The sequence below is a fragment of the Takifugu flavidus genome, chromosome 7 (assembly GCF_003711565.1).
Source record: "Takifugu flavidus isolate HTHZ2018 chromosome 7, ASM371156v2, whole genome shotgun sequence".
NCBI classification, from domain to species: domain Eukaryota; kingdom Metazoa; phylum Chordata; class Actinopteri; order Tetraodontiformes; family Tetraodontidae; genus Takifugu; species Takifugu flavidus.
Genome location: NC_079526.1, coordinates 12724157 through 12749043, shown reverse-complemented (window position 1 = coordinate 12749043; position 24887 = coordinate 12724157). Strand labels below are relative to the sequence as shown.

The 24887-nt window shown below is 47.6% G+C and overlaps 1 protein-coding gene and 1 non-coding gene across 3 annotated transcripts in view; one reads left to right on the top strand and one right to left on the bottom strand.

Moving 5' to 3' along the window:
* The window catches only part of hmcn1 (hemicentin 1), a 47546-nt gene extending 22781 nt beyond the window's left edge, over positions 1–24765 (top strand). Inside the window, exons 28-107 of one of the 2 annotated variants that reach the window (XM_057037839.1) lie at positions 379–526; positions 684–810; positions 884–1038; positions 1118–1396; positions 1730–2011; positions 2567–2675; positions 2778–2947; positions 3088–3242; positions 3361–3484; positions 3622–3723; positions 3822–3998; positions 4095–4246; positions 4406–4529; positions 5526–5701; positions 5781–5877; positions 6073–6195; positions 6275–6430; positions 6545–6826; positions 6910–7077; positions 7918–8031; positions 8128–8214; positions 8310–8501; positions 8581–8754; positions 8831–8944; positions 9035–9180; positions 9272–9422; positions 9557–9754; positions 9866–9979; positions 10054–10241; positions 10355–10451; positions 10565–10726; positions 10845–10958; positions 11043–11245; positions 11349–11430; positions 11511–11642; positions 11759–11908; positions 11977–12136; positions 12208–12332; positions 12429–12612; positions 12734–12831; positions 12934–13212; positions 13284–13474; positions 13563–13644; positions 13783–13919; positions 14000–14141; positions 14247–14391; positions 14477–14604; positions 14678–14834; positions 14947–15068; positions 15164–15328; positions 15418–15525; positions 15617–15754; positions 15826–15960; positions 16053–16322; positions 16423–16613; positions 16730–16943; positions 17016–17150; positions 17250–17440; positions 17525–17606; positions 17718–17987; positions 18074–18244; positions 18322–18492; positions 18610–18780; positions 18870–19040; positions 19168–19338; positions 19478–19648; positions 19725–19871; positions 19950–20087; positions 20151–20272; positions 20429–20666; positions 20772–20834; positions 20970–21089; positions 21184–21318; positions 21390–21503; positions 21585–21710; positions 21786–21914; positions 22730–23104; positions 23385–23504; positions 23586–23712; positions 23824–24765. In XM_057037839.1, coding sequence (XP_056893819.1) covers positions 379–526; positions 684–810; positions 884–1038; positions 1118–1396; positions 1730–2011; positions 2567–2675; positions 2778–2947; positions 3088–3242; positions 3361–3484; positions 3622–3723; positions 3822–3998; positions 4095–4246; positions 4406–4529; positions 5526–5701; positions 5781–5877; positions 6073–6195; positions 6275–6430; positions 6545–6826; positions 6910–7077; positions 7918–8031; positions 8128–8214; positions 8310–8501; positions 8581–8754; positions 8831–8944; positions 9035–9180; positions 9272–9422; positions 9557–9754; positions 9866–9979; positions 10054–10241; positions 10355–10451; positions 10565–10726; positions 10845–10958; positions 11043–11245; positions 11349–11430; positions 11511–11642; positions 11759–11908; positions 11977–12136; positions 12208–12332; positions 12429–12612; positions 12734–12831; positions 12934–13212; positions 13284–13474; positions 13563–13644; positions 13783–13919; positions 14000–14141; positions 14247–14391; positions 14477–14604; positions 14678–14834; positions 14947–15068; positions 15164–15328; positions 15418–15525; positions 15617–15754; positions 15826–15960; positions 16053–16322; positions 16423–16613; positions 16730–16943; positions 17016–17150; positions 17250–17440; positions 17525–17606; positions 17718–17987; positions 18074–18244; positions 18322–18492; positions 18610–18780; positions 18870–19040; positions 19168–19338; positions 19478–19648; positions 19725–19871; positions 19950–20087; positions 20151–20272; positions 20429–20666; positions 20772–20834; positions 20970–21089; positions 21184–21318; positions 21390–21503; positions 21585–21710; positions 21786–21914; positions 22730–23104; positions 23385–23504; positions 23586–23712; positions 23824–24190 — 12720 coding nt within the window. In that variant the 3' untranslated portion in view covers positions 24191–24765. The remainder of the gene's footprint in view (positions 1–378; positions 527–683; positions 811–883; positions 1039–1117; positions 1397–1729; positions 2012–2566; positions 2676–2777; positions 2948–3087; positions 3243–3360; positions 3485–3621; positions 3724–3821; positions 3999–4094; positions 4247–4405; positions 4530–5525; positions 5702–5780; positions 5878–6072; positions 6196–6274; positions 6431–6544; positions 6827–6909; positions 7078–7917; positions 8032–8127; positions 8215–8309; positions 8502–8580; positions 8755–8830; positions 8945–9034; positions 9181–9271; positions 9423–9556; positions 9755–9865; positions 9980–10053; positions 10242–10354; positions 10452–10564; positions 10727–10844; positions 10959–11042; positions 11246–11348; positions 11431–11510; positions 11643–11758; positions 11909–11976; positions 12137–12207; positions 12333–12428; positions 12613–12733; positions 12832–12933; positions 13213–13283; positions 13475–13562; positions 13645–13782; positions 13920–13999; positions 14142–14246; positions 14392–14476; positions 14605–14677; positions 14835–14946; positions 15069–15163; positions 15329–15417; positions 15526–15616; positions 15755–15825; positions 15961–16052; positions 16323–16422; positions 16614–16729; positions 16944–17015; positions 17151–17249; positions 17441–17524; positions 17607–17717; positions 17988–18073; positions 18245–18321; positions 18493–18609; positions 18781–18869; positions 19041–19167; positions 19339–19477; positions 19649–19724; positions 19872–19949; positions 20088–20150; positions 20273–20428; positions 20667–20771; positions 20835–20969; positions 21090–21183; positions 21319–21389; positions 21504–21584; positions 21711–21785; positions 21915–22729; positions 23105–23384; positions 23505–23585; positions 23713–23823) is intronic. The other variant, XM_057037840.1, reaches the window with a different exon arrangement.
* On the bottom strand, positions 2290–2371 carry trnas-aga (transfer RNA serine (anticodon AGA)). The gene has a single exon. It is a non-coding gene; the product is annotated as a tRNA-Ser (tRNA).
* Positions 24766–24887: the final 122 nt, after the last annotated feature.

Here is a 24887-nt window from a genome sequence, read left to right as displayed (position 1 = left end):
GACAGACTAACCACTGAGGATCCTGTGTGTGCTCATGTTTGTGTACAACAGCCAACTTGTAGAACCAAACATGGTTAAAGATGAGAGGAAGGAATGATGATGATGGTGTAATGACAGGGAAACTGGATTGAAGAAGATTGCTAATAAATGCTTTGCTCTAACGTTCCTGTTAGCTGAGTTTTCCAACAAGCCCCAGATGTGAAAATCAAAGCAATTATCCTAATCCCATAATTTAGTGACATCTTACTACACAAGTGAGGTCCGATCGAGCATTTTCTAAGGGAATAAATTGAAATACTGAGGGAATATTGGTCTTTTTGATGAATTTAGATTTATCAGTCCGTTTGCTTCATAATTCTGTTTTATTTTGATTGACAGGTAGTTGCTAGTGACAATATCCAGATTCTCGACATGGGAAAAACCCTGAGATTACTGAGAGCAGACACATCCGATGCAGGCAGCTACAGCTGCCAAGCCATCAACATCGCAGGCAGCTCGGAGAAAGACTTTTTTGTGGACGTTCTCGGTGAGTAAGGACAGTGAGAAGAATCCACACTGGAAACTGAGTGGATTTGCAGGACCAGTTTCATGCCCACAGGAAAACAAGACTTGAAATTTATACCACGTAAATTAAAAACGGCTCTAAAACCTCAAATAATTGGGTTATTTGATTTGTACCGCAGTTCCACCGACTATTGAAGGGTCGGGGTCTTCTCACGACATCAGAGCCTTCGTCACACAGGAGATCAGTCTGGAGTGCAAGGTAGAAGGTCTACCCTTTCCCACAATCCACTGGTACAAAGACAGAAAGTAAGTGCTTCAAAGCCCCATTGTTTAACAGTCAATCGTTAAGAGATGAGCGACCGTGTTGTGGTTTGGTTAGGTTGGTGTTTCTTGGTGATCCCAACCTGGAAGTTACAGACAGGGGCCAGGTTTTGAGGATAAAAAGTGCCCGTCTTGGGGACAAGGCCCGCTACCAGTGCAGTGTCATGAATACAGCTGGCAAAGAATCCAAGGACTTCACCCTAAGTGTCCACGGTGAGCGAAGCTTTTGCACTAACCGCTTCAACGCCCACCTCAGTTCAAATTTGGTGACATTTGACATTATTTTGTCCAGTCCCTCCCTCCATCAAAGGCGGGAACACGTCCACGGACGTCACAGCCCTGCTGGACACAGTGGTAACGCTGGAGTGTGAAGGACGTGGCGTCCCACCTCCCACCGTCACCTGGTACAGAAACGGACAGGCCATCCTGTCCAACCCGCAGACTCAGTACGTTGAGCGAGGCCACTTCTTGAAGATCCTTCAAGTGCAGGCGTCGGATGCTGGCAGATACACGTGCAAAGTATCTAGCGTGGCGGGGAGCACCGAGAAGACCTTTGAGCTGGACGTGTATTGTAAGAATCTGGCTCTGTGTTTAAAAAGCTTCATTTTTCACTGACTTTGTCCCTTTCTGGAAAGGCGCTGAAAGAGCATAATGAGACTAAATTGTAGGAAATGAGCAACTCTGAACTAGGGACTCTGTGTTTCCTTCTCATACGCGCAGCTTATTATTCTATTAATCACAGCTCACACTCATGACTAATTTAAAACAGCTGTCGATAGTTGGCAAGCTCTTCAATTTAGAACAATTCTTGACTGATGGAAAGCCTGGATGCAGACAGACATTCCAGCAAAAATGGTGCGAAAGCTCTTTTAATTCTCTTTTATTTTTTCTTTGCTTCCCACAGTGCCTCCTACCATAATAGGGGGTGATGACGGACCAACTGAGAAGAAAGTGGTCCTCAGCAAGCCGCTCGTCCTAGAGTGTGAAGCTGGTGGACACCCTCCTCCCTCTCTCACATGGCTCAAGGATGGCGTTCCTGTGCATCACGGTGAAATTGTTCGTGTTCTGGAGCTCGGGGGTAAAATAGAAATCCTGTCAGCCACCTTGTCCGACTCGGGACAGTACATCTGCGTGGCCACAAGCATCGCCGGGGAGAAGGAGGTCAAATATGATGTCAGAGTTTTAGGTATGCAGGCACACAACTCGCTTGATTATTGTTCTATTCTTCAGATTTAATCTATTCAACAGCTGTTCTTTCCATTTATTCTAACCCCTCATTGACCATAATCAACAGTAATTTAGCGATCAGAGTCAAAAGTTAGATGCAAGATGACGCTTTTTTGTTATTTTTATTGATTGATGCAAAAGAAAATTTCCACCTGTTTTTGGTGTTTATCACGGAGGTTTGGATTTTAACTACTCACTTTAAGTGCAGCTTTCATCATAAGAACAAAAATGAACTTGCGTTGTCGGCAGGATTCGAACCTGCGCGGGGAGACCCCAATGGATTTCTAGTCCATCGCCTTAACCACTCGGCCACGACAACCGTGTCGCCTGAAGCTGCAGCTGTCAGATTCTGTTACATATTTTAGCCTGTATTTTATGCTGTTTACCAAAGATTTTAAAGTTCTCTCATAATTATCTGATTTATTCTACATTTGCATAGATCTAAATATAAAGCATGTATATCTGTTCTGCAGTCATATTCACTGACATAATATTGTTCTTTTTCCCACGCTAGTTCCTCCTTTCATCGAGGGAGCTGATGTGATAACACACAGTACAGTGATAATCAACAGCCCTTTGGAACTGGAGTGTCAGGCCTCTGGAACACCCACGCCTGTCGTCACGTAAGTTACCTGTTATGATGGTCCTGACTGCGTGCTGAGCACTACAGGTGTGCTTTTATGCACGCAAACATAGCTTCACTGTCAAACCTGTTTCATTTCCAGGTGGTATAAAGATGGAAAGCCAATTAACCAGGGTGAGGGGCTGCGGGTGGCAGCCAACGGTCAACGGCTGCTTGTTTCCCGCGCTCAGGTCTCTGACACGGCTCGCTTTCAGTGTGTGGCGGTTAATGAAGCTGGCGATAATCAGAGAGACTTCACTGTAGTTGTTCATGGTAAAATATTAAAGTTCTCAGTCATTTCTTTTATTCTGACAAAGGATTTCCTGTGGATAGTTTTCATCCTGTAATGTGTATTGTGATTTATTCTTTTTTGGGCTAAAATTTCTTTCTTCAAACCCTTCTCATCTTTCCAGTTCCTCCATCCATTCGCACCTCTGGACCTGCTGAACGTACAGTTGTTCTCCACAAACCCATCAGTTTGGAATGCTTCACCAATGCCATCCCAGCCCCGAGTCTGACCTGGCTTAAAGATGGCCGGCCTGTCGACACATCACGTGGTAACCTTAAGGTGTGGCTCTTGAATCACTAACTATTGATTTCTTACATTATATTTAGAATCTTAAAAAGACCTGGGAACCTTCTAAATATTTGGCATGTCTTCTCCTGAATGTTCTTCATTGTTACAGCTGGAGTCTGCAGGCAGGGTCCTGAAGGTAACAGAGGCAAAGTTAGAGGATTCTGGGAAATACACCTGCCTGGCCACCAATGCGGCCGGTGAAGCTCAGCAGCACATACGGCTCAGTGTTTATGGTAAAGATGCACGAAGCATTTGTGTTTCTTCATATTTCTCCCTATTATCTTAGTTTTCGAGAATACAGCTTCTGCATTCTGCACCAGGGGCCTAGTTACAATAATCTCAGCTATTTGCATTTGTGATTTTCCCGCAGAGCCTCCCAACATCCCACACGCTGGAGACATCATCAACCAGACCATCCTGATAGGTTTTTCCACTGAGCTTGAATGCAAGGCCACAGGAAGTCCATTACCTGGTAATATGGCTAGAATCAATGACACCCCCTCAAACACCTGACATACAATTCTAATAATGACAGTGTTTTTTAATTTTAATGAGTTATATTTGGTGCAGCTATCACTTGGTACAAAGATGGCCGACCACTGACAAGTGCCGCGGGGCTGACCATACTGAAGCGTGGACAGCTGCTGGAGATCGAGCGGGCTCAGTTATCTGATGCTGGCGAATACAGATGTGTAGCCGTGAACATGGCTGGCGTTGCAGAGATGTCCCACCATCTTGAGGTGTTCAGTGAGTGACAGTATTCCCTGTGTTTGGGCTGATCACTTCTGAATTCAGATAGACAGGACCATGTAATATTCCCTGTTTCCTGTTGTGTTGCGGCAGTTCCTCCAGTCATCGCCAGCCGAGGTGGCACCGTAACAGTTTTGGTGAATGAACCTGCCAGACTGGAGTGTGAGGCCACGGGGGTTCCTTTACCAAGCCTCACCTGGCTGAAAGACGGCAGCCCCGTGGCCAGTGTCTTGCACGGCCTGCAGGTTGTCATCAGTTCTCATTTCACACAGATGTATCATGTGATGTGGGTGCTCTGACCTCATAACATGGTGACCCTTTCGAATGTTGCGCACGAGAATCAACTCATTCTGGAACATTTCTGATATTTGTGCCAACACGTGTGGTTTCCATCCCACTCTCAGGTGCTGTCTGAAGGGAGAGCGCTGTCTCTCCACAGCGCCCTGGTCACCGATACAGGGACGTACACGTGTGTGGCTGTCAACGCCGGGGGAGAGCAGCAAAGACAGTATGACCTGAGGGTTTATGGTGAGTTCAGCTAAAGCTGCTAAACTTTGTTCAATCAAACTCAGTCACTTGTTTGGCTCAGAAATGATGAAAACCCTGTTTTTTGGCTCCAATAATGCGTGTGTGAATTAATGGTGCATGTGATCTGTCTGGTGTGTATTCCTGCCTCTTGAATACTTTTGTCTCCCCAGTACAGCCTAGAAAATACATTTCAGCACTACTTTAAAAATGATTCCAGGCATTTTCTGTAAAAGGGTTTTCAAGCTGCCATATTTTGCACATTTGAGTGTGTGAATTTGAATTTTAAGTAGGTGTAAAGCTCTCGTTGATCATTCTGTTGGCAGGTACAAGTCTGAAGGACACTTCTGACATTTCTTTATTTATTATGATGTGTTTTTTATGTCTCCCATGGATGCTCTGACACGAACGCGGTTTGACCGAGGTTGTGATGAATATATATGCATGTACATGAAATATGACTTGGCAAGTGTAAGGAGTGTTAGAGTCCCACCAGTGCTTCCTCACAAAGATTTAAACATTCTGTCTACAGGAATAAATGGAATGATTGTGATGATGATTTCTACGACTCCTTAGCTGAGCTTTTATTGCCCTTCCTCAATGTGCTCTTTGTCTTTGCATCACTTGCAGCTTGTGAAATTGGTCGGCAATTACTGGATCGGACCAGATTAACTGAAAAAGAGATACTTGTGTTATAATAAAGTGGTAAAAAGAACTGTGAATGAAGATAAAATAAGGCTGAACAGTGCCTGCTGTAACAGACTCATGCATCCTGCATTTTCCATTCGCTTAAGGATTCACAGTGTAACATTTTTGTTTAATTTGTGTGTGAAATCAGTTTCCTTCATATAAAGTTTTATAGCTTTCTTGGAAATTAACTTATTCTAATCCCTTAAACAATAGGTGAAAAAAACATAAGTGAAAGATTGCATATTTAAAACCTTGTTTGAATCTTTAGCTTTCTTTCTGAAGATGGGTCCATCATTGTGTCTTCTGCAGTGCCACCTAACATCAAGGGTGAGGAGCTGAACGCCACAGTGATGCTGGGGAGTCCAGTGGAGCTGCACTGCCAGAGTGATGCAATCCCGCCACCCACACTCTCATGGCGCAAAGATGGTCGTCCGCTCTTCAGGAAGCCTGGCCTGACGGTTTCTGCTGACGGGAGTGTGCTAAAGGTAGATCTAGTCATTCATACCGACGCGTTGATCTCCGTGTTACTTGTGCCTCACGACCGGCTGCAACTCTGAATGCTAGGTTCAAAGCGCTCAGGTGCAGGATTCAGGCAGATATTCATGTGAAGCCACCAACGTTGCCGGCAAAACGGAGAAGAACTATAACCTCAATGTTTGGGGTGAGTGAGCAAAGAAGTGTTCATGAAGATCAGCTTGGTCCACTCTTCTGTATAGTTTGCGTTGCTTTTTTAAAATGAATTTTGTGAATGTGCCGTTTTGGTCACAGAATCTTTGACGCAAAAGCTGCAACTGAAACTAACAGGACTTTGAAAGATGTGTGAGCGCCTCCCTCTGGTGTTACGGTGTCATTGCAGTTGCTCCCAGTATCCGCGGCTCAGACGAGCCGTCTCCTCTGACTGTGACCGAAGGAAACCCCATCACTATGGTGTGTGAGTCCAGTGGCATCCCGCCCCCCAGCTTGGTCTGGAGGAAGGATGGTGAGCGTGCAGGGTCAAATTTAAAATGTAAAAGTGCTTTAGACCACCATACCTAAACAGCCATGCTCACATCTTTCAGGATCCGAACTCAAACCTGACCAAAGATTGAGGGTTTTGTCAGGAGGTCGGCAGCTGCAGATCTCAAGCGCTGCGAGGACCGACACAGCCTCTTATTCCTGCACAGCCTCCAGCGCATCAGGCGTCACTTCCAAAGAGTACAGCCTGCAGGTTTATGGTACATTAGAGCCACCGTATCTGTACCCTCTGATCCTCAAATTCATTTACTTTATCATTTGTTTATTTACGTATCCTCTTCAGTTTGCACCCTCACTTGTTTTTCTCATTTCAGTTCGTCCTTCCATCAAACACAGCACGCGTGTCACTGATGATGTCGCCGTGACAAAAGGGGGTAATGTTACCCTCCAGTGTGCAGCCGAGGGCATCCCAAGGCCAGCAGTCACATGGCTGAAAGATGGACGACCTCTTTCTGGGCATCATCGTGCCAAGATCTTGAACGAGGGACGGCTGCTGCAGATAAGAAATGTTAAGGTGTCGGACACTGGGCGCTACACCTGCACTGCTGTTAACGTGGCAGGACAGGCCGACAGCCGGCACGACGTCAGTGTGCATGGTATGCATCCTGTTTTTATTATTATCGTTGTAATAATAATAATTCTAATAATTATTTATGTCCCTCATTCCTTCTCTGGCCAGTCCCACCAATTATTACCGGTCAGGTAGAAGCGCCCGAGAATGTGAGTGTTGTTGTGAAGAATCCAATTGCGCTGAGCTGCGAGGCCTCTGGCATCCCTCTTCCTGCCATCAGCTGGTTGAAAGATGGTCATCCGGTCAAAGTCTCCAGCTCAGTACACGTCCTCTCAGGTGACTCCTGTCTGACCCTGTCGCCTTTCTTTGGCATGACCTCCTTGTGATCATAAACCGTGACTAATGTTTTTCTCTTGATGAAATTGAATTGAATTATAAGCAATTTAATGTGATGAAAAAATGTTTGAAAGGTTCATTTATTTTGGTCATGTGACCAAAACTTTTAAAAGTTTTTATCAAGTGAGTGAAGGAACACTGTGAGATGTGTCAGCTGGAACGTCGATGCTTGTCTAAATTTAAGTGAGTGACACTATTTTTCTTGTCAGTTGAGTTTCAAAGACCAAACAGTTGCAATGGATCAGCTGTAACAGGATCACTGCAGCAGAGGCCAAGTTCAACAACCAGGCATTGGTGAAAGAGCACAAACGGGGAATTACTCTGAAGTGTTTTTGAACCTTCACCAAGATGTATTGCACAATTTCCCATTTAACCTTAGCGACCAACGTTTAAAATAGTTATTTAACAAGTAATATGAGCTCGGGACACTTTTCTGGGAAAAGCTTTTCGACTTTTAAACTTGGTTTCCAAGGCCGGAGGAGTCGACTGAGTGTGTGTCTACCGTACAGCATTGGTACACAGAAGATCTGGTTATTTTTAAGCTGCGAGGTTGTTGCGAACCTTGTATAGGCAAATTATAAAAACACGTCATTAGCCCGAAATTTAATAATTTCTAAATGTTTTGATAGCTGTGAGTCTCAAAAGTGCCTAAATGAGATTCACTTCCAACATTCCTGCTGTGTTTTCCCTCCATGAAAAACGAGGGATTTTGCTGCCGCTGTGAAAACTGTCCAGGATGACCACAGATAAACGCTGACACTCTGCCTCTTTAACCCGCAGGTGGCCGCAGCCTGCATCTGACGCACGCCGCCGTGGAAGACGGTGGCAGGTACACCTGCGTTGTTTCTAACATCGCTGGAGAGGAAAGGAAGAACTTTGATCTCGTGATCCTGGGTAAAGATAATTATTTTACTGTCACATGTGTTTCACGGGCATGAGCAGCGCTTCGCGGAAATACAGTCTGACGCTTCTAATCTTGTCATTCAACAGTTCCACCGAGGATTGAGGAGGGGGGAACCATTGTGGACATGAAAGTCAAAGAGAAACACAACCTGACTCTCACCTGTGAGGTCTCAGGTAATCCCAGTCACATCGTCTTACAGTGAACGTTCCCCTGATGAATTCCTGGTGTATGTTAAATTGAAGATACTCTTAACCTAATGACTCCCCAGGTAACCCTGCACCTGTGATTAAATGGCTGAAGGATGGACAGACGTTGGCAGCGGACAGCCACCATCAGGTTTTGTCTCATGGCCGTTTTCTCCAAATCTTTGCGACCCAAATGGCCGACACTGGCAGATACAGCTGCCTGGCATCCAACAGCGCGGGGGAGCGCAGCCGGCACTACAACCTCAATGTCCTGGGTACAAAAACAGTTCCATAGTTTTATAGTAGCAACTACTTTTAGGATGATTTTAACGTTTCTGACATTGTTGGTCCCAGTTTCTCCCACGATTGCCGGGTCAGGTCCGGGCAGTTCAGCGGAGGAGGTGACGGTAACGCTGAACAGTCCGACCTCTCTGCTGTGTGAAGCTCAGTCTTACCCTCCTGCACTCATTACTTGGCTCAGGGACGGCAGCCCGTTTGAGTCCACTCACAACGTCCGGGTCCTTCCAGGTTTGTCACTGGGTCTGACAACAGAGATGAGTGAGTGAATCAAGTTGTCATCTTTTCATCATTTCTGCTTCCTCAGGTGGGAGAACACTGCAAATTCTCAATGCAAAAGTAGAGGATGCTGGGCGGTATACCTGCGTGGCCACCAATGAGGCTGGAGAGACACTGAAGCACTATGAGGTCAAGGTTTATGGTGAGAGTCCAATTTCTGTGTAATTTGTATCATTGGTTTACTTGTTTTGCTGTTTTCACTATATCACTAAAACACGTTTCTTGACTTCAGTCCCCCCTCAAATCAATAAGAATGATGTCCCAGGGGAAGGACTTACTCCCAAAGAGGTCAAGGTGAAGGTCAACAGCACACTGACCCTGGAGTGTGCAGCTCAGGCCTTTCCTACTCCAGCACTGCAGTGGTACAAAGATGGACAGGTAGAAATTTTAGATAATTGCGTTAATATTTTAGTTGTCTTGGGAAAACGCTCATCCAGAGGGTCCCTCTGTTGTTTTTTTATCATCGCAGATCCTGCAGGTAGATGACCACGTGTCCATAACAGCCAGCGGACGCATTGTTCAAGTCAAGCATGCTCAGGTGTCAGACACTGGCCGCTACTCCTGCGTAGCCACAAATATAGCTGGCGAGGATGAGAAGGACTTTGATGTAAATGTACAAGGTGAACTGGGTTAACTAGTGTGTTAATTAGGATGGTGTCAGACAGCATTCTTTATTTTGGTTTTTGTTTTTGTTTTTTTCTGTTAGAAGTTGAAAATGATTGGCGCTTTCAACTTTTTTTCTCCTTTTATTTAGTGCCACCCACTTTTAACAGGGCTGGTGGTGTTGTAGACGCCACAGCTTCTCCAGGCGTCAGAGGTGACATTCGAGATGTCATCCTCAACAATCCCATCTTTTTGTACTGTGAGACCAATGCTGTCCCCCCTCCAACACTCACCTGGTATAAAGATGGACAACTGTTGGCCTCCAATGACAAAGTTCTGATTTTACCAGGTAATTGATGCAGGGAAAAAGTAATAACTTTGAACTTCAAGCAGTTATAAATGTGGTCTGAGCCCAATGTGCGTTCAAGAGTTCAAAAAAAGCTCCTACTCACCTTGACAGGTGGGCGAGTGTTACAGATTCCCAGAGCCCAGGCGGAAGACTCAGGCAGGTACATCTGCATCGCTGTCAACGAAGCAGGGGAAGATTCCATTAGCTATGATGTCAGAGTTTTATGTAAGTAGAGAAGTTAAACAGTTAGTTGGTTAAAGAAGTGTGTGAAAGTTAGTGTGCTTTCTGTCCTCCAACAGTGCCTCCAATAATCCGGGAAACCATCAGTGATTTTCCTAACGAAGTAACAGTTTTAGTCAACAAAACTACCCAGCTGGAGTGTCATGCTGATGGAAACCCGGCCCCCAAAATCAGCTGGTTCCAGGACAGCGAGCCAGTCAGTTCAGATGGGCCGCACAGAATCCTGTCTAACGGGAGAATACTGCAGGTAAAAATAGGGAGACGTCTTAATGTTTATAGATGCTTAATTGTTTATGGTGAAATAAATCAAAAGTACATATTTACATTGGAAAACCCCTCTTTTTTCTCCCCAACTCTCAGGTATTGACAGCTCAGGTGTCTGACACAGGACGGTACGTGTGCGTGGCTGACAATGTGGCCGGAAGTGCAGAAAAATCCTTTAACCTTAATGTTCACGGTGAGTGTCACCGAAATGCTTGGATTATAATAGAACATTATTTCATGAAAAGATGAGGTGCATTCCTCAGAAAGTTTCATCACGACTGAATAATCCTCCTCTTCTCCTTATAGTGCCTCCATCCATCATGGGCTTGAACCCCGAGAGGGTGAATGTTGTGGTGAACAACTTTGTATCTCTGTCCTGTGAAGCTACAGGTTTCCCCCCTCCCACCTTGAGCTGGCTGAATGACAGAGGGCCCATTCAGGCCAACACAAATGCTCTCATCATGCCAGGTATGGCGAGCATATGGTTAATTATGTGGACAGCATTTAAAATAACTAAAATATCTAGGTGCAAACGCATGATGTACGTGCTCAGAGCCCTGAGTGTGTCTTGTTGGTTTGTTTTGAGGTGGTCGTACAATTCAGATTATGAAAGCAAAAGTTTCGGATGGAGGAAAGTACAGCTGTGTGGCCATGAATGCAGCAGGAGAGGCTCACAGACACATCTACCTCACAGTATTCAGTAAGTCCACGTCCACACTGTGTACACAGAGTGCATGACCTTGGGGTGAGAGGTGAATATTTTCCTGTGCCCGTTGCTTTGTAGTTCCTCCCAGTATCAGGGACAGCGGCGGGGATGCTCCCGTGGTGGTGAACACCCTAGTCGGGAAATCATTGACTCTGGAGTGTGAAACCAATGCTGTTCCTCGTCCCAGCATCACCTGGTACAAGAACGGGAGGGTGGTGTCAGGTTCAGCCAACCTGCGCATCCTAGAAGAGGGACAGAGGCTTGAAATCAAAACCACGGGGGTAAAGATCAGAAGTTGCTTTGGAGCTGATGTTTTGTGCAGAGAAATGTCTAAAGGTTTATGGTCATTGACACCTGACTTGTGCTTCCAATTGTGTTTGTTAGGTGTCTGATACTGGACAATATGTTTGCAAAGCAACCAACATTGCAGGACAAGTGGACAAGCACTTCCATTTGAATGTCTATGGTAGGAGACGATAGAATCGTTTTTATTAATGACTCTTCCAAACATGCACCTTCAATACAATGTCCGTCCATTCTCTGCAGTCCCCCCCAGGATCGATGGCCCAACAGAGGAGGATGTAGCTGAAACCATCAGTAACCCGGTCTCCTTTGCCTGTGACGCTACTGGGATTCCTCCTCCCAGTCTAGTTTGGATAAAGAATGGACGACCCATAGGTGACATTATTTTGTTTTTAATTATTGCCGAAGACGGAAATTAAAAAAGATGTCCCAGGCTTTCCTCGTGAAATAAATATGAGATAATGAGGTGCATTTGCTCACCTTTTTTTCAGAGAACTCAGAGTCTCTGGAAATGCACATCTTCTCAGGAGGTGGGAAACTGCAGATCGCACGATCCCAGGTTTCCGACAGCGGCACCTACACCTGCGTTGCTTCCAATGTGGAGGGCAAGGCACGCAAGAGCTACCACCTCACCATTCATGGTATGTGCATGTATCCAGCAGCACTGTGTATTGACAAGACCGATCTAATCTCAGTAATTCTCTGTCAGTCCCTCCCAGTATCTCTGGCTCAGAGCTGCCTCGTGAAATGGGGGTCCTGCTGAATGAAAGCATCCAGCTGGTTTGTCAAGCCAGCGGCAACCCGACTCCAGCCATCCAGTGGTTAAAGGACGGGGAGGCAATCAATGACACGAGCAGCAGCGAGCTCAGGTAACACCCTCCGAAAGGGGAATTTACAGCAGGTTGATTTGGTGATTGATGGTGATGATGATGACGTTCAGGGTCAGTCCAGATGGCAGCACGCTCACGGTCGTTGCAGCACACACCACTGCTGGAGGAAAGTACACGTGTGTTGCCACCAACACCGCAGGCGAAGAGGACAGAATATTCAATCTAAATGTTTATGGTGAGTGGAATTTTCATTTCAAGCCATATTTTCTTCAGCCTTTCGTGACATGGAGGGTTTATTTTCATTTCTGCCCTGCGTTGGTTTACGTTTCAGTACCCCCCGCGATAGAGGGCAACAGCGAGACAGTGGAGGAGCTGACCACCGTCCTGGACACGTCTGTCAGCATCGAGTGTGTTGCGACAGGCTCTCCACCCCCACAGCTCCACTGGCTGCGGAACGGCCTGCCGCTGCCACTGTCCTCCCACACACGGCTTCTTTCTGCTGGACAGGTGCTCCGGTAGGTCAGTGGAGAGGGCTCCTCCACTGTCTGCATTCAGTGACGTTTGTTGTGCTTTTTAGACGACGCCGTGTCACCACAGTTCTTCCAATGTAATATTTATGAATTTTACACTCATCAGGATTACCCGAAGCCAGGTGTCCGACAGTGGCGCCTACACCTGCATTGCATCGAACAGGGCAGGAGTGGACAGTCGACACTATGACCTGCAGGTTCACGGTGAGTCCGATAGAAGATCTGAGGAATAAATCGCAAAAAGCCATCAGGGTAAAGTACAGTAAGGATACTATGGCAATCTATCATGTCTTTGATCACTCTCAGTTCCTCCTGGTCTGGATGGAGCAGGGAGCACTGAAGATGTGACTGTAGTCAGGGGAAACCTGGCTTCTCTGCTGTGTGTCGCTGATGGAACCCCGACCCCCACTGTGTCCTGGCTCAAAGAAGGGGAGACTCTTTTACCAGCCGCCTCCCTCAAATTCCTCAACCTGAATATGAGTGTGCAAATCCCCCAGGCCCAAGTCAACAATACAGGACGCTACACTTGTGTTGCCAACAACACCGCTGGTCAAGCTAGCCGCCACTTCAACCTGAAAGTGCTCGGTGAGTAAAATCATCTTTCAACCCTTTTGTTCACAGATGTGAAGTGACAGTGTGTTTATGTTCCTTGTCAGATCCTCCACACATAAATGGCTCTAGCGTGGCAACAGAAGTATCAGTAATTGTTAATAACGCCCTGGAGCTTCGGTGTGAGGCCTCAGGCATCCCCATGCCCTCTTTGACCTGGCTGAAGGATGGACGCCCACTCAGCGACGGCCTGCGTGTTCTTCAGGGAGGAGAGGTGCTCCGTGTAGCTTCAGCCCAAGTCAGTGCCCGGAGAGCGATGCCATGAAATCGAAATTTATCATGTCACATATGTTAAAACCACACATTATACCACCTTTTACATTCAGTTGGAGGACACTGGTAGATACAGCTGCTTAGCCAACAGTCCAGCAGGAGATGACGACAAAGAATTCCTAGTCCGAGTGCACGGTGAGTACCAAAAGCATGTCATATGTGACCCAATCTGAAGTGACAAACATCAATACAAACTTAGATTCCTTTTTACTCGATCAATCAGAATATTTGTGGTATAAAAGTAGGTCAGTTTCCATTTCTGTCCTGTTGTAGTTCCTCCTAATATCGCGGGGGAGCGTAAACCTCAGGACGTGTCCGTGCTGCTGAACAGGCAGGTGACTTTGGAGTGCAGGTCTGATGCTGTTCCACCTCCTACTCTGACCTGGCTCAAAGATGGCCAACCACTGCAGGTTGGATATCAGTCAAATAAAATAAATGCAAAAATGATCTAATGCAATCTTTTAAAATGTCCCTATAAACGTTTGCATAGGCCTCTGCTCGTGTGCGCATTCTTTCCAGCGGGCGCTACCTACAGATCAACCAGGCTGAGCCTGGTGACGAAGCCCGGTATACCTGTGTGTCCAGCAACATCGCAGGCAAAACCACACGACAGTTCAACTTGGCCGTACACGGTAGGGTTTCCGCGACAGATACTGTCACGCATGTTTAATTATTCATGCAGCTAAAGCCGTTACCTGTCACTAAATGACTGACAAGCTGCCGCATGTGTTCCTCAGTGGCCCCGAGTATCAGGGAAGGTCCTCAGACAGTGTCAGCCCCCATCAATAAGTCAGCAGTCCTTGAATGTATTGTAAATGGAGTGCCCCCACCTCAAGTTACCTGGAGAAAACACGGGGCCATTTTAGCAGGAAACAACCCCAGGTAAATAAATACCACATGCTGTCTTCTGTATTACTAATTTCCAGGATATCATTTCTGTAACTGCTTCTGTTATAAATACTTGCAGGTACAGATTTGTAGAGGATGGTTCATTACACATAACGTCTGCTCAGGTGACCGACACCGGTCGCTATCTGTGCATGGCAACCAATCAGGCTGGAAGCCAGCGCAAGAGAGTGGACCTACAAGTGTATGGTAGGCCACTCTCCAGATATAAAAACACATGACTAACTCTGAGCAACCCAGTAATCTTTCTGTTTATTTTCAGTCCCTCCGTCCATCTCTGACGGTCGTCTGAATGTGACGGTTACAGTCAATGTTCAGACCACTTTGTCCTGCGAGGCCTCGGGCATACCCAAGCCCACTGTGACATGGAGGAAAAATGGTCGAGTCATCAATACTGACCAGAATCAGAATATGTACAGGTTGATCCAGGTTTTCTCCCTCTCTGTTTTCTCATTCAAGTTTGTTTCCTAGATAAAATATACATAAATATATATACTTATATACCTTTGTGTTTTAAATGATTGCTTCCAGATTACTGACCTCAGGATCGCTGGTGGTTATAGCACCTACAGTGGAAGACTCGGCTGTATATGAATGTGCAGTCTCTAACGAAGCGGGGGTAGACTCCAGGTTCATCAACCTCACAGTCCACGGTGAGGGAAAAATGACATGGCTTGTTTAAATCATGCAATCATGTCGATGATTAGTTCCTACACACTGTGTGCATTAATGTAATCTGTTCCTCTAGTTCCTCCATTCATAGCAGATGAACCCTCTGAGATTGTTGTAACCAGACTGTCCCCAGTGGTCATTGGCTGTACTGCATCAGGTGTCCCAGAGCCCACAATTAAGTGGAGCAAGGATGGCGTCACTCTTGGGGAAGAGGATCGAGGCTACAGCCTCCTGCCCACAGGTGATCAATGGATGTTTTGGTGTTTTGCCAAATACTGCTGTAAGATTATCCTTTTTTTATTATTTTGATGTGACATGTGACAATGACAGGTCCATTAGAAATCACTTCAGCTGAGCTCAGTCACATGGGACGCTACACTTGCACAGCTAAGAATGCTGCTGGGTCCACCCACCGCCACATGCAGCTCACAGTGCAGGGTAACAGCACATTCAAATGAATTATGTGTTTTACAGGAAATGGTCTAAGCAGTTGAAATAAGGTGTAAATTCCCTTTATTTATATTGTCAGAGGTGCCAGCGATTGAGTCTCATCCCTCCAGCCTGGATGTGATCCTAAATAATCCCATCACTTTGCCCTGTAGGGCCACAGGCTCACCCAGACCCACCATCAGCTGGCAAAAGGAGGGCATCAGTATATCAACCACAGGTAATGACTCCACTCCGTGCACGTGTGTGTGTCAGGAAACATGACCTCATCACGGTTTTGCTGTGTATCAGGTGGAAGTTTTACAGTGCTCCCTAACGGGAGTCTGCAGATCTCCAGGACCTCCGTGTCAGACTCTGGAACATACATGTGTGTGGCTCAAAACCCTGCAGGAACTGCGCTGGGAAAGATCAAGCTCAAAGTGCAAGGTAGCGGGATAAACTCGAGCTAGTCTAACCTTTAAACTGATAAAATTCTTTACATAAAGTATCACATATTCACTTTTCTGTGTCCCCTGAAGTCCCTCCAGTGATCAGCTCAGAGACTCAAACGTACCTGGCAGCTGTAGACTCCTCTGTGATGCTACAGTGCCAAGCAGATGGTTCTCCTGCACCGTCTGTCACCTGGCACAAAGACGGGCAACCACTAGCCGAATCTGTACGGCGGCGTGTGCTCAGCTCAGGATCCCTCCAGCTCGCCTTTATCCAATCAGATGATACGGGACGATACACTTGCACTGCGGCCAACCCAGCAGGGGCCGTCAGCCTTGAGATGAGCCTCACTGTTCAAGGTAGGTTTCATTAGAGTTCAATATCAGCCACCAGCCACTGAAATTCTGTTATATATGTATTTTATTTTACTGAACATAACATGAAAATGAACCTTTGCAGTCCCACCTTCCATACGTGGTGGAGAGCAGGAGGTGGCAGCGGTGGAAAACAGTCAGGTGCAGCTGATGTGTGTGGCAGAGGGTGTTCCTCAGCCCAGTTTGCACTGGGAGAAAGACGGTCGCCCCCTCACTGAAAGCCTTGGGGAGCCCACAATCCTGCCCTCTGGAGAGCTCATAATAGACAGCGTACAAGTAAGCTTAACAGCATTTGTGTAGGGTCTTGGAAGATGCTTATCCTACTAAATTTGTGAACCTTCAACCATCATAAAGAGCCAACCTTTTTCTGTCTGCTGCCCTTTCTTTACCAGCCTGAAGATGCTGGCAGGTATATCTGCGTCGCCACAAATGAAGTCGGCCAGGACAGCGGGACAGTGACCCTGTCTGTCCAAACCCACCCCGTCTTTACTGAGCTACTCGGAGACGTGGCCCTCAAAAAAGGGGAGCGCCTCCTGCTGGCCTGTGGGGTTAACGGCATCCCAACGCCTCATATCACGTGGGCATTTAACAACAAGATCGTCCCAGGTATAAATTCACAGGTTAAATAAAAAAATTGTATATTAGTAAAGTTTTTCATCTACTGTTGTGCTGTTTTAGTTCACTATGATCACATGAACGGCCACAGCGAGCTGGTGATCGAAAGAGTGACCAAAGAGGACTCTGGCACCTACAGTTGTGTGGCTGAGAACAGAGTAGGAACCATCAAGTCCCTGGGATTCGTCAGTGTTTTAGGTGACTGTTCATTAACAATCAAATCAAATGTCCTGATGCATTCGGCCATTAGATACACACACAATCAAACTGTAGACAAGTCATTCTGTTTGTCTACAGAACCCCCCATCATTGACGGGGACCTCCACTCTAACCGTATTGAGCCCCTGGGTGGCAATGCCATCTTGAATTGTGAGGTACGGGGAGACCCCTTGCCCACCGTCCGCTGGAGCAAAAATGGGATACACATCAACATCAGCAACCGCATCCGTCAGCTGAACAACGGCTCTTTGGCGATCTACGGCACAGTGGTACGGTAATCTGCACGATGGCACCGAGAAGGGACGAGTGTGCGACCGTGATGGTGAAATGTGCTTCCGTTGAATTTCGTACAGAGTGAGGATGCAGGCAGCTACATGTGCGTCGCAACTAATGATGCAGGAGTGGTGGAAAGGAGCGTCACCCTCACATTACAGCGTAAGAATCTGTCATCTGCTAGTCAGGGGGAAAAAGGACACAGAAATAAAGGGTGACGGGAGGAAAGAGTGGATGAAATTATGAGAATCAATGTAATTTTCCTTCTTTCAGGTGCACCCACCATCACAGAGGAGCCAGTGGATACTGTCGTGGATGCTGGTTCTACAGTCATGCTGAACTGTCAAGCAGAGGGTGAGCCCACCCCCACGATAGAGTGGTCACAGCAGGGGCGCCCCCTGCTGGGCAGCGATCGCTTCTCCAGCCTGTCCGATGGTTCCCTCAGGATCAGCGGTGCTCAGAAGGAGGACACGGCAGAATATGAATGCGTGGCCAGAAACCTGATGGGATCAGTGCTCGTCAGGGTTTCCCTCACTGTGCAAGGTAAGCATCACTCTGTGGGACTAGTCACCAGTAAGAAAAACATAAAATAAAACGATTAAAAACAAAACCCTTCATTGGTTTTCCAGTTCATGGTGGATTCTCGGAGTGGGCAGAGTGGGGTCTTTGCAGTGTGTCTTGTGGTATCGGAGCACAGAAGAGGCTCAGACAGTGTAACAAACCTCTGCCTGCTAACGGCGGACGTCGTTGTGCTGGTTCAGACACGGAGATACGCACCTGCCAGGGAAAGCCCTGCCCTGGTGAGGATCCTACAGCTGCACTGTCCAGAAGTGCCTGTGCAAGTGGTAACAAAATCTGCACCTCTGTCCCCGTACAGTGGATGGGAACTGGTCAGAGTGGTCGGTCTGGGAGGAATGCTCACGCACCTGCGGTCAGGGCAACAGAACCAGGGTGCGGACCTGCAGTGACCCCCCAGCTCAGCATGGAGGCCGACTTTGTGAAGGGAAGGCAGTGGAGGTGATCATGTGCAGCATCAGACAGTGTCCAGGTAGCTTTGTCTTTGCATTAGAGCCTAATTAATGCTTGGCTTATATTACACATCTCATGATATGTCAATAGTTCACAGTTTAACCTGCAAACGAACAATGTGTTCATACTTGTATAGTGGCTGGTAACTGGGGGGCTTGGCTACCATGGAGTCCATGCAGTGAGACCTGTGGGAAGGGCATGCAGTCCAGAATACGGCTGTGCAACAACCCTCCTCCAGCATTTGATGGCCCACAGTGCGAAGGCTCAGACACCCAAATCCAAGTGTGCAAAGAGAGACTTTGTCCAGGTCAATTTCTAAATGATGCAGAAGGTGCATGCTGATGTCTGCTGCCTCTGTTCATCACTGTTTAAATGCTCCTCATGCTTTGCCTACAGTGGATGGAAAATGGTCGTCCTGGGTGAGCTGGGGAGCCTGCAGCGTCTCGTGTGGGGGTGGAACCAGACAGAGGACACGCCTCTGTGCTAGTCCCGCTCCCCAGCACGGTGGCCGGCAGTGTGAAGGCAGCGATGTGCACATTGACTTCTGCAACAGTGACCCTTGTCCCGGTGAGTCGGATTCCATTTTGTTTACTTTGGTAATCTTAATGAACAAAGAGGTCAAACTATACTTCCCATCTTTCCATCTGCATGTAAAATGTTGCTTTTTCTTTACAAATCTGACTATTCTTCGCAGTCAGTGGTAACTGGGGACCATGGAGTACCTGGGGCAGCTGTAGTAAGACGTGTAATGGAGGTCAGATGAGGCGCTACAGAACATGTGACAACCCCAGACCTGCCAATGGCGGGAGAGCGTGTGCTGGTGGAGATACACAAATCCAGAGGTGCAGCACGGCAAACTGTCCCGGTGAGCCAGCATGTTTGAGAGAGGCAACACGCTTATAAAAAGCAGAAATAGGGTCGAATGTGACGTTGCCCACTGTTCAGCGTGGCCTGGCTTTGGCCCAGACAAAAGTGCAACAGCCATTTCAATGTTTTTTTTGCAGTGGATGGTAACTGGGGCTCGTGGCAGCTGTGGGGAGAATGCTCTGCTTCCTGCGGAGGTGGCCAGAGGTCACGCCTCCGTCTTTGTAATAACCCATCCACGAGTAACGGTGGTCGACCATGTCCAGGAGACTCTTCTCAACTATCCAGGTGTAACATGCAGCCATGCCCAGGTAGCCTTTTTTTTTTAAAAGACGTGCGCGTATGAGTTGAGTCCACAAAAGATTCCTTAAAGCTTGTTTTTAACAGGCGGGCCACAGAAAGCCAGAGGAAACGTCATAGGGAACATCAATGACATTGAGTTTGGTGTCGCCTTCCTCAACGCCACCATTACTACCAGTCAGACGGGCAGCAAATTCATCAAGGCCACCATTACTAATGTACCCAGGACATTAGGTCAGTTCTCAAGTGATACAGAACAATCACATTTTTTAGAGATTCTCCTAGTAATTGAGGAATATGCATTGTGCCAAGGTCCTGCCATGAGAAAGCTTGTCTCCATCCTGAACCCCATCTACTGGACCACAGCTCAGGAAGTAGGTGAAGCTGTCAATGGCTACACGTTAACGGAGGGCATCTTCAGACGGGAGACACAGGTGGAGTTTGCCACAGGTAAGATAGGATGTTGAAGCTGGTGCCTCAAAGCTGCTATTTCTGACAATATCAACTGGGCAGGTGAAATTCTGAGGATGACCCACATTGCCAGAGGTCTGGACTCAGATGGAGCCCTGCTGCTCGACATCGTAGTGAATGGACACATTCGTCTGCTCCCCTCGCATGCTGACGTCAGCATCAAGGTAAATAAGATGCTGATGTCCAGTACAACCTGTTGATTCTACATATAATTGTATATACAGCGTATTAGGTACTGTAGGTATAGTTATTGTTCAGTTACCAAATAAATGCAGCTGTATTTTAACACCAAAGTTGCTTCACATGTCTGTTGGACCCAGGACTACACGGAGGACTACATCCAGACGGGGCCTGGTCACCTGTACGCCCTTTCCACCCGCATGTTCAGCATCGACAGGGAGAGTGTGCCTTACTCCTGGAACCACACCATTACCTACAACTTGTCCAAGGGGAAGATGCCCTATCTTGTGGAGACGCTGCGTGCAACGGCCATCGGTGCTGTCTACCACCCCCTGGAGGAGATGCTGGAGTACAGCATCCAAGCCAGCATCCTCAAAGGTGAGACTATTTAACTGTGGAAAGAAATGATGGCAACATTTTCCCAATGTTGCATCCAGACTTTTATGCCCCAAATGGAAATGTAATGCTGGTTTGTGATTGCAGGAGATCGCAGTAACCAGTGTCCTCATGGCTTCTCCTTAGTGCCTGCTGGCCCCTACTGTGCAGGTAAGCTTCGCCACAGTGTGTTACTGAGCAGGAAAATCCTGCCTATCATATGGTTAGAAGCCCTTTAGAGCTGCGCTCACAGAACTTCAGATTAAAAATGAGCGTGTCCTAAATGTGTCCCGTTGTGTTCCGCAGACGAGAACGAATGTGAGGTTGGTAACCCCTGTTCTCATGCTTGTCATAACACCATGGGCACCTATCACTGCTCCTGTCCACGTGGCCTGACGATCTCAGCTGATGGCAGGACCTGCCAGGGTATATACAACCAGCCCCCTCACCGGCGTCATCGCAACCCTCACAAATAGCTCAGTGTCTTTAACCCCCCCCCCCATGATCTCTCTTCTCACAGACATCGATGAGTGTTCCCTGGAGGGGAAGGTGTGCCACAACGGGCAGGACTGCGAGAACACCATTGGCTCGTACAGATGCGTGATGCGCTGTGGGCGTGGCTTCAGGAGAACGGCCGACGGCCTCAGCTGCACGGGTACATCAGCGATCTTTATTGACCGTTTGCTGCGACGGAAGCCTCTGATAGCATCTGTCGGTGTTACGCAGATATAAACGAGTGCCAGGAGTCCAGTCCCTGCAATCAGCGCTGTCTTAACACAGTCGGTAGCTACCGCTGTGCCTGCGAACCCGGATTTCAGCTACGGAACCGTCGCTGTATAGGTACAAGAGCTGCGTCTACACACGACATGCTTCCTTTTTTTTGCACGGGTGCCCCCTGTCAGCCTCCTGTCATCACCGCAGATATAAACGAGTGCAGACAGAGGGTGTGTCGCATAGATCAGCAGTGTAAAAACACACGGGGGGGTTACACCTGCATCGACCTGTGTCCCAGCGGTATGACCAAAGCGGCCAACGGGACCTGTATTGGTAAGCACGCGCAACCTTTTGACGACCACTGTTTGTAATTGTCCCCCCGATGACGTCTTTCCCGGTCTCCTCTAGACGTGGACGAGTGCAGAGACGGGACGCATCAGTGCCGATACAATCAGATCTGCGAGAACACGAGAGGCAGCTACCACTGCACCTGCCCACGCGGATACAGATCCCAAGGAGTGGGGCGCCCCTGCGTCGGTACGTCCCCCCCCGTCCCATCAAACACTTCAGGGAGATGATTGTCCTTGTGTGAACTTCCGTGTAGCTCAGGATACTTTGTCACCTAAGAGCGCATGTCAAGCAAGCCGCACCGAGCCTGCACTGCTTCCTTCCCATCATCCCGCTGGCTTCCTGTCTGCTTGCCATCACCTGCACCTTCATCTCTGCTGTTGCTGCTTACAGCTCTGAAATAGATCAAATGTCCATCTAACTCAGTGTTACACAGGTCTTGCAAAGACTAAATGCATGGTTCCAGGTTCCCTTGAGTCCTTGATTGGTGTGAGCTTTTAAAACGACATCAGAGGAGGGGAAAGTGAAGGGCGAGCAGCATAGAGAAAACAGACCAGCACCAGGACCGTACATCCCTTCTTCTCCCTGTTTTCCTCTCAGTCTTTTCCATGTCTGACTTCTGGCCGTACCCTTCAGTGTTTCGACATTAACACGGAACGTCTGTCTTTGTGACATATTTACAGTATCTGCCATGAATTGACCTTTGTACCGGATATCAATTCCTCAGATAAGCTGCAAACTTGTTCCAGTATTGAATTTGAATTATTTCATGTACTTTTTCGAATGAGACCAATACGTTTCTGTCTCAGGGACATGAAACTGTATTGATACACATCTGGGTAATTGACCTATACCCTTTTGTCCCCTTCCCTCTCGTCTCCCTCCTCCTTTTTCATGGCCTTCACCACTTGGTGTGCTCTTTTCTATTATTTCCCTCATTGTTCCATTCCTTCCTGTTGGTCTTCTCATTTCCTGGTGCTGGTCTTTCTCTGTGTTGAGGGCAGACATAAATGAGTGCGGGCAGCTGCCACAGCCCTGTGCCCACCACTGCGTCAACACTCCTGGTAGCTTCAAGTGCACCTGCCCACCGGGGCGCCACCTGCTGGGCGATGGCAAGTCCTGCGCGGGGCTGGAGCGCCTGCCCAGCTATGAGACTTACTCATACAGCTACCAGTCCTCCCAGTCCTCTCCTGGACGCAGCCCCTACCAGGAGCTGTACCACAATCTGGCCTACCAGAGTTTCCACTCCCACACGGGCACCACAGGGGGGCGCTACAGGGGCCGGAGCCGCAGAGAGACTCCGGCACGTTCTTCACAGCAGGGTTTTGACTCCAGCACTTGTCCACAGGGGTTTGAGTCCAAGGGGGACTCCTGCTTAGGTAACTATTAGGGATGTACTGAAACAATAGTGGCAATGGATATCAGTCCGTAACAGACACATGCTGCCTCAGGTATCCGCGGCAACGTGAATATTGGTGTTTTATTACAGTGAGATCATGCTTTAAACACTGGGTTCAATTCAGTAATTGATGTCTAAACTGAGACTAAAGTCAGATTGGTGCATCCAGACTAGCTGCAGTGGTGGTTTAATGTTCATCTCTCCTTTTTACCGTAACATCCCGTGTGTGTGCGCGTGTCCACGTGTGTGTGTACCATCAGACATCAACGAGTGTGAGGTGAGGGATGTCTGTCAGCACGAGTGTGTCAACACACCGGGGAGCCACAGATGCCTCTGTCCTGCTGGATATCGCCTCATGACCAACGGGAAGACGTGCCAAGGTCAGCACCTCCTGCCCCTCCCAGCATCCTCCGATAGAACGCGCACATGGTGACAATAATAAGCTGCTTTTGTACGTGAAGATATAGACGAGTGCCTGGAAGAGAACATCCAGTGTGGAGCGAACCAGATGTGCTTTAACGTGCGAGGGAGTTACCAGTGCATCGAGACTCCGTGTCCCCCCAACTACCAAAGGGATCCCACCACGGGGTAAAGAAGAGCAGCGCTATCTTTAGGCTGTCCATCATCAGATAATCTAACTTTGAACGTGTTGTTTGTATCAGGCCGCACTCCTCATGCTATATTTGCTGATCTTTCCAGTTTTTGCCTGAAGAACTGCCCGCCCAATGATTTGGAGTGTGCGCTCAGCCCTTCCGCTGTGGAGTACAAGCTGCTGGCGCTCCCCTTCGGCATCGCCGCCAACCAAGACCTGATCCGGCTGGTGGCCTACACGCAGGACGGGGTGATGCACCCCCGGACCACCTTCCTCGGCGTGGACGAGGACACCACGTTACCCTTCGCCCTCCGGGATGAGAACATGAAGGGGGTGCTCTTCACCACGCAGGCGCTCCGAGAGCCACGCACGTATCGCATGAAGGTGCGAGCCCTCTCGTACAGCCAGGACGGAGGCATCGAGTACCAGATGACCTTCATTGTCTACATTGCCGTCTCCACTTACCCTTACTGAAAGCACTTTAAAGGACACGGGACAAAGATGGGGGTGTGGGACGAAGCAGGAGTGGTTTTGGAAAAGCTTCCACATCAGGAAATGGACTGAAAAACAGACTTTGACTTCAGTACAAGAGCACAGAGGTCACCACGGGTCACCGGGGGTCAATCAGAGGCCTGGATGAAGCCTCACTTTTGCTATTTTTGCTACAACACTTTGATTTATTTATAGAAGCCAAAATATTTTTCCTCCTCGAACCAAAGCAGCCCAACTGGCTCAGATTGGATTCCACTCATCTCAAATTGTCTTAAATTTACATGAAACTTTTTCTTTAACTTATTGGGAGTTGCTTGAACAAAAAACAGCAGTTCCTGCCTGTGTTAAGTGTCATCAGTCAGCAGGTGAGATCAGACTGCACGTCCTCAGGTGGAGGCCGAACACACACACACACACACACACACACACACTGCAGTCAGTATTCTGTTCTCCTTTTGAGATGTATTTTATTTTCATCCTTTGTACTGTAAATATGTTATTTTTCTTCATGTATGTCCGTACTGTAACCATTTTGTAATAAAAGTCCTTCACTTCCAGCAGATGTAATTAATGTAACTTCCACTTTTAAATTGAACTGGAAGGTTCAATTTACAATAGAAGTAAATGACTCATCTTGGTAAAAAAATCCCCTTAATTTATCTGTAATTATATCGTGTTT